Source organism: Pteropus vampyrus, unplaced genomic scaffold (genome assembly GCF_000151845.1).
Source record: "Pteropus vampyrus isolate Shadow unplaced genomic scaffold, Pvam_2.0 Scaffold6, whole genome shotgun sequence".
Lineage (NCBI taxonomy): Eukaryota > Metazoa > Chordata > Mammalia > Chiroptera > Pteropodidae > Pteropus > Pteropus vampyrus.
Window position 1 is genome coordinate 8,906,977 of NW_011888787.1, and position 7,878 is coordinate 8,914,854.

The following is a 7,878-nucleotide window of genomic DNA, read 5'->3' on the forward strand; positions in this document are numbered from 1 at the left end:
AAAGGAAATAGGGTCGCCTTTAAAAAAAAAATAATACATCCATAGTAGCTACTAGTGGTTTGCTTATTTTTTTCCTGAATTTTTAAATTCCAACAAAGCAGTACTTTGCAAACAGTCCTTTAGCCCAAATTCAGTGTCTCTGTTTTGATCTCTTTGTAAAAGAACTCTCTGTTCATCCATCCTTTTTGCCTGAGACCGTAAAATAAGGCTGAAGAAGTCCTCATCTGGTACCGTTGGTCCCCTTGTGGCAGCAGGTGGTGGAGCACATCTCTGATCATCTAATCGGGAGCCCTAAAAATTGAGGAGAAAGAAATTGAACCAAATACTGCAGGGAGGGAGAGCACCAAGCTGTGCTATCTCTGTCATTCACAACAAGAAAATGTAGCTTTAAACATTTCTTTTTTGCCTCTTCTCAGATATTTAAGCTTTAGACCTGAAAGCTAGTAAAATTTTTTCTTTAAAATGACTTATATAATCGGAACGTTAACAGATACTGTATAGCAGTGCAGCCACATCTTCATGTCTTTGGTCAGATGTTATGACACAAGTCAGCTGTGTCCACGCATGACAGTGAAAGGTGATGACCTTGCCGTATTAGGCATCAACGAATACAACTCACCCGATCCCTCAGCCCTGTGAGGGTGCAGCTGTCCGCTGGCCTCCCGGTCAGCGCCGACCCCATCTTCCACACACACCTGGCTCAGTCTTCATTCCTGTCATGATTCTGGGTAACGTCAGTGTCCTCCAGTTCACCCAGCGCTCGGGCACTTCAGTCCCTAGACCTCTCTGCTTGGTGTCTTCATTCTCTACTTTTGCCTTATCCATCGGCCAAACTCTGTCATCCTTATCTTAATTCCAAAACAAACATCCTATGAGGCCCACTGCCTCCCTATTTTTCTAGATCATGCTCTCTAGTACTCTTCCATAAACCTTTAATTGTGGCAAAATAAACATAAAATTTACCAGTCTAACCACTTTCAAGCGCACAGTTCAGTGGCATTAAGTACATTCATGTGCCATCATCTCCACCAAATTCATATCCAGAACATTCTTCATCTTGCGAAACAAACTCTAAAGCTATTAAACAGTAACACGCATTCTCCCTTCCCTCCGGCCCCTGCAACCTCCATTCTACTTTGTCTCTATGAATCATACGGTATTTTTCCTTGTATGACTGCTTATTTCTCAGCATGTCTTCAAGGTGCATCCATCTTGTAGCAAGTGTCAGAATTCCCTTTGTTTTTAATGCTAAAATATTCCATTGTATGCATATACCACATTGTTTTATCCATTCATCTGTCACCTTTTGGCTGTTGTGAATAATGCTATGCCCATGGGGTTACAGATAACTGAACTGTTCATGTCCCTGTTTTTCAGTTGTTTGGGGTATATACCCTAAAGTGGGGGTGCTGGATCACATGGTAATTCTATTTTTAATGTTCTGAGGAACTGCCATACTGCCAGAGCAGCCGCACCATTTTACATTCCTACCTATAGTGCACAAGGGTCCCAATTTCTCCACAGCCTTGCCGACACGTGATTGTTTTTGATAACACCCATCCTAATGGGTGTCAGGTGGTATCTCATTATGGTTTTGATTTGCATTTCTCTAATCGGTGATGTTAAGCATCTTTTCCTGTGTCTATTGGCCATTTGTAAATTTTTGGAGAAATGTCTATTTGGTTTATTTTTGAGTCAGATTTTTGGTTGAGTTTTTGGAGTTCTCTTCATTCCAGATTAGTCCTTTATCAGTTATATTATTTGCAAATATTTCCTGTGGGTTGCCTTTTCGTTGATAGTGTCCTTTGATGTACAGAAGTTTTAAATTTTCGTTAAGTCCAGTTTTTCAGTTTTTTGTTGCCTGTGCCTTTAATGTCATAACCAAGAAATCACTGCCATATGCAAAGTCATGAAGCTGTCCCCATGCATTTTCTTGTAAAAGTTTTATAGCTTTAACTCTTATGTTTTGGTGTTTGATCCATTTTGCGTTAACTTTTATATACGTGATGTTGGAGTCCAGCCTTTGCATGTGGATATCCAGTTTTTCATAATTTGTTGATAAGACTCTTTTCTTCATTGAATGGTCTTGGCACCCTTGTCGAAACTATATACGTGAGGGCTTATTTCTGGGCTCTCTATTCCATTGGTCAGTATGTCTGTCATTATGCCAGTACTGCATTGTTTTGATTATTGTAGCTATATAGTAAATTTTGAAATCAAGAAGTGTGAGTCTTCCAACTTTGCTTTCCTTGCTTAAGATTGTTTTACCTGTTTGGGTTCCCTCAAGATTCCACATGAATTTTAGGATAGATTTTTCTTTCTGTAAAAAAATGTCACTGCAGTTTTGATAGGGATTGCTTTGAATCTGTAGATTACACTCTGCGTATTACCATTTTTAACAATGTTAAGTCCTCCAATCTGTGAACATCTTTCCATTTACTTACGTTCTTAATTTCTTTCAGAAATATTTTGTAGTTTACATTGCGTAAGTCTTCACCTTCTCAGTTAATTCCTAAGTATTTTATTCTTTTTTGATGCTATTGCACATGGAACTGTTAATTTCCTTTTCAAGCTGTTCACTATTAATGTATAGAAACAACTGACTTCTGAATATTTAGTTTTATATCCTGTTACTTTGCTGAGTTTTAGTTCTAACAGTTTGTGCATGTGAAATCTAGTTTTTTCTACACATAAGATCCTGTCATCTCTAAACAAAAATAAGTTTACTTTTTCCTTTCCAATTTGAATGCCTTTTTTTTTTTCCTTAACTGCTCTGGGTAGAACTTCTAGTACTATGTTGAAAAGAAGTGGCAAAGTGGACATCCTCGTCTTGTTTCAGTCTTTTACCATCAAATATGGTAACTGCAGGTATTTCATAAATCTTATATAAATGTTTTGAATTCTGTCAAATGCTTCTTATGCATCAATTAAGATGACTGGTTTTTTCTTTCATTCTGTTAATGTATTACATTGATTGATTTCCATATGCTGAATCATTGTTGCATTCCAGGAATAAATCTCACCTGCTCATGGTATATAATCCTTTTCATATGCTGCTGGATTCTATTTGCTCGTATTCGATGATTTCTCCATCTATATTCAAAAAAAGATATTGGCCTGTAGTTTGTAGCGTCAATACATTGGCCTCAATGTATTGGCCTCAATGTATGAAGGAAGTGTCCCCTTCAGTTTTTTGGAAGAGTCTGAGAAGGACTGGTGTTCTTTAAATGTTTGGTAGGGTTCACCAGTAAAGCCACCAGGTCTAAGGCGTTTTTTTTTTGGTCAGGAGGTTTTTGATTACTGATAAAATCTGCTTACAAATTATGGGTCTATTTCTTTGTGCTTCAGTCTTGGTTTTGTGTTTCTGGTTATTCCATCTAAGTTATCCAACTTGGCATATAATCATAGTATTTTCTAATTTTAGTAATTTAAGCCTTATATTTTTCTTAGTCTAAAGGTTTGCTGCTCTTTTTGAAGAATCACCTTTTGGTTGTGTTTATTTTCTCTCTCCTCTATTTAGCTCTTGTCTAATTGTTTGTTACCTCCTTCCAGTAATTTTCTTCTTTTTCTAGCTCCTTAAGTTATAGTCAGATTGTTTTGAGATCTTTTTAATGTAAGTATTTACAGCTATAAATTTCCCCAAGCACTGTCTCGCACGAGTTTTAGAAATATTGTGTTTTCATTACTCTCTAGGTATTTTCTAATTTCCCTTGTGATTTCTTATTTGACCCACTGGTTAATTTCTGTGAATTTTCCAGTTTTCAGCTTCTAACTTCATTCCATTGTGGTTGGATAAGATAGTTTATATGGTATCTAAAATCTGTTCAGACGTAATTTGTGGCCTAACATGTCATCATCCTGGAGAATGTCTCATGTGCACTTGAGAAAAATGTGTACTGTTGAGTTCTAATATGTCCTTTAGATATGTTGGTTTATATTGTTATTCAAGGCCTCTAATTTCTTCTTCCTGGTTTTCCTACTCATTAGTGGGGGGGGCGGGGCGGATACTGAAGTCTCCACTAATGTAGAAATGCCCATTTCGCCCATCAATTTTTTGCTTTATGTTAATCTGTCATTAGGTATATCTTCAGTATTTCTTGAATTCACTGGGCTCATGGCCACTTTTCACACCTTTCTTAGATGCAGCCTAGATTCCAAAGTCCATTACTAAAATCATTCCCTGGCATATCCATCTCTCCCCTTCCATCCTCTTCTCCAGGCAAAGTACCAACCTTGATTAGCTCAAGCACCTGGTTATGACTGCAAAAAGATACACAGTTGTACTGACTGGTCTTACTTCAGTGACTGTGAACTTGAAGTGAGTCTTCAGCACAGGTCAGCAATCCTGTCTCTTTCAGTTTTGCAAAATCAATTACGTTACACTTCCTTTTCAAAATTACAATGCTCCAATCTCGGTTTATGGCCCTACTTCTTAGTTTGCTGAGAAAATAAACATCAGAAAGAATTTCTACTTGCTCTGTACCCATCACTCTGCCTTCTTTCTCATCTACAGGAACCGTTCTTCGATTACCCCGTTATCCTTCTACATCACAGATTCCCCTCTCGACTTGATCATTTCCATCAGCAGATATGCTATATTATCTCCCTTCAGCTAATGATTCCTTTATGAGAAAAATCCCTCGAAAATTTTACTATTTCCCCTTCCACACCCCCATTTTTCTCAACCTATTCAATCCTTTGTTCCTATCATATGACTAAAACAGTATCTTTCAAAATTATAGTCTCCATATTGCCAAAACTAGTAGCTCAGCCATCACCTTGCTAGGCTTCTTGGCAGTGTTGGACACGTCTTAAAACACTTATCCTCTTGATTGTGGTAGATTTCCAAGGGCCAGGGCTTTATTTAGTACCAGCTCTGTGCTGATGACCCCAAAGTTACTTCTCGCTTGGGCTCCAGATTTTTGTTCCAGTGGCCTTCCCAGCACCTCTGCTGCGTGTCTGCTGAGGTATCCCAAACCCACACCTCTACTGCAGGAGTCTTTTTGCTTCTCTAGTCTTCACTTCATTGAATGGTATCATTTTTTCACGCCAAAAAAGTCATCCCTGATTCTCCCTCATACCTACCATCCAGTTTATTAACAGATCTTGCCCATCGGTCCTGACTTCAAAGTGCACTGCTACCACTGCTCTAGTCAAAGTCACCAGTATCTTTTGCCTGAATTGTTAGTTTCCTGTTAATACCTCTGCCATGGTTTTCTTCCAGAAATAGCCAGGATGATGTTGCAGAGCCCTCCCGACTGTCTTCCTATCACATGTGGAACACAAGACCCCCTCCTGGCCTAAATGACCTAAGCCCTGATTACTTCCTCCCCATCTCGTACCACTCTCCCCTACTTTTAAGCACTCCATGCTGGCCACCTTGCCATTCCTTGAACCTGTTAAGCGTTGGGGGACTTGCTGTCTTTATAGGCACATGGCTGACTGCTTCATCTCATTCAGACCTCTGTTCAAATGTCAATCCAGAAATGTCTTCCCTAACCACTGTGTACCAATAGGTATACATACTTATCACCCACTAAAAAGTAGGATTCTTTAAAAAGCAAGTGTATCTCCAACATCTGGAATGGCCTCCAGAATATCATAGGTGTTCAACCATTTTTTGTTGAATGAATGAGGTAGTACATATCTCATATTTTTATGAATGAGAAAACAGAACTAGGGCCAGGTAGAGGAAATGACTCTTTAGTTGCTTCATGCTCCTGTCCAAGGAATCTGAGCTATTCCTTAACCACTCTGGTTAATAATTAAAAGAGCTAAAATATGAAAACTATCTCAACATGTGCATTTCTCCCAAATGGCGGGCTCTACTCACTGGTTTCTCCTGATGCTGTCTCCTAAAATTTCGGAAAGAATGGCTCCTTTCTAGGTCTTGTCCTGTATCCTTTATAGTCTCCTCTCAATCAGCAACATCTCACCTCATCAGCCACAAGGAATACAAAACAAGAAGCTACCACAAGTATCCATGGCGTCTGATGGGCCCCTGAATAATAGATTGCCTCTCAAATCAGAATTATAATGCCACCAAAGCTCTCAACTGCATCTGAGCTATATACTAAATGATAAAAATATGCAGACATACTTGACATTTTACAAGGATGTCAAAGAAGTCTTCATCAGGCTCTTTGTTGTCCTTAGTCATCAGGCGGCCGAGTACTGACTGGTTGTTGTTTTGCGTCAGGCGAAGCCCTGGCAGATTACTGAAGCTGGCTCTCTGGTCATCTAAGCGGCGGCTCTGTGAGCTGGCAAGAAGATCTAAAAACTCGTCCGTGTTGGGGGACACCATGGAAACAGATGGTGCTGTGAATAGGAAAAAATCTACACATTATAAAAATATTTAAGCATGTTTGTTATATACGTAACAGAGCCTTTCTGCTTTGTTCAGTCCCAACACCCGCCCTGTCCCCCTGCTTTAGCTGTCACTGGCAGTCACTGCTGAGAAGAGGGGACCCTGTAGTGCTTCAGATGATGCACTTGGTGGCTCTTCAGGCTTGACTACACTTCCCTTTATCTAATGCCCACCCAAAATGTACTTTTACAACATACGGGGCTAGATTTGGGAAGGTAGTTTTTCTTGTCTCAAACCAGGACGGATGGGACAATGTTTTTATTGCATACCCTGGAAAGGAACCATTTAGCTAACCGAACAGAGTTAAGTACTGCGGGCAAGTCCTGCTCTAAGGTAGAGGAAGCCTTTTGGTGCCTGAAACAGAAAAGTCTGTCACCTATTTGACACTTTTCTAAGGCTCAGGCAGGCCTGAGCTTTAGCCTTCACCAGAGGGAAGTTCCTCTTCAGTCTGTCTCGGCTTTTAATTCTGATAAGCAGCATTTGCATTTTGCACATAAGGCATATAACTTTTTATTTGCTAAAGTTAGATTTTTTCCCCCAACCCCAAAGAAACTAGGAAGGATGATACAGGTAGGAGAAGTACACTGGACTAGAATTACAGATAAGCCTGGGGAAACCGAAACAAAACTTTATTTTGAACTGTACAGATGACAGCATTTGAGATACCTAGATTCAGGCTCATTTATTATACCTCCTCTCACGATCAGAGAACTATTAGAACTGGGGGAGAAGCATAACTTACTCTTCAGCATCGTTCTAGGGGGAGTGGAAGAAGCTGCGGTTGAAGCTGTCCCACAGTTCTGTTCTTGTAAGCAGCACCTCTGATCATCCATCCGATTGCTTTGAAATCGGCTTAGGAGGTCAAAAAACCCTTCATCTCCAATGGTATCTGCACTGATTTTCTGAAATATTGAGAGAAAATCTAAGTATTCCAGCTTTATCCTCAGACCGTCAGTGGAACAATATCTTGATACACGTAAAGCAAAAGTTAGTAAAGATGAAAATGAAAAATTGACATTTTCTTTGTAAAAAAATACAAGATAACAACGTGGTTAATAAAAGGTTATTTCAATACAACAAAAAAGCATTTCTAGTTATTTTAGTTTTTAATACTTGTATTTCTAAGGCTAAAGAAACATACCCCAGACTCGGGGAACTGCTTCCGATATTGAATTATGCAAATAATAGCGACACAGGCAGCCCAGGCAGGTCCGCGTCGCCAGCATCACTGCTCTTGGGCTCTGGGGCCATTTTTAAGTAAAATAAGCGTTATCTGTCGTACACAACCACTGTCGTATCTTGACAGCTGATTTGATAACTGAGAAGACTGCCAAGTGACTGACAGGCAGGTCACGTACACAGTACGGATGCGCTGGACAAAGGGCTGGTCCACGTCCAGGGCCCGACCTTGCAAGATTTCATCTACTCAGAACAGTACACAACTTAAAACTTATGAACTGTTTATTCTGGAACTTTCCAGTTAATATTTTTGGACTGCAGTTGACCACAGG

At 39.7% G+C, this 7,878-nt stretch overlaps 1 protein-coding gene across 3 annotated transcripts in view; it reads right to left on the bottom strand.

Moving 5' to 3' along the window:
- Nucleotides 1-17: 17 nt before the first annotated feature.
- Nucleotides 18-7,878, bottom strand: part of GPSM2 (G protein signaling modulator 2) — a 42,270-nt gene continuing 34,409 nt past the window's right edge. For 2 of the 3 annotated variants that reach the window (XM_011368051.2, XM_011368041.2), the window contains 3 exons: nucleotides 7,110-7,269; nucleotides 6,101-6,318; nucleotides 18-291 (listed from right to left, as the gene is read on the bottom strand). In XM_011368051.2, coding sequence (XP_011366353.1) covers nucleotides 64-291; nucleotides 6,101-6,318; nucleotides 7,110-7,269 — 606 coding nt within the window. In that variant the 3' untranslated portion in view covers nucleotides 18-63. Of the gene's footprint in view, nucleotides 292-3,023; nucleotides 3,094-6,100; nucleotides 6,319-7,109; nucleotides 7,270-7,878 lie in introns of all 3 variants that reach the window. The other variant, XM_023536157.1, reaches the window with a different exon arrangement.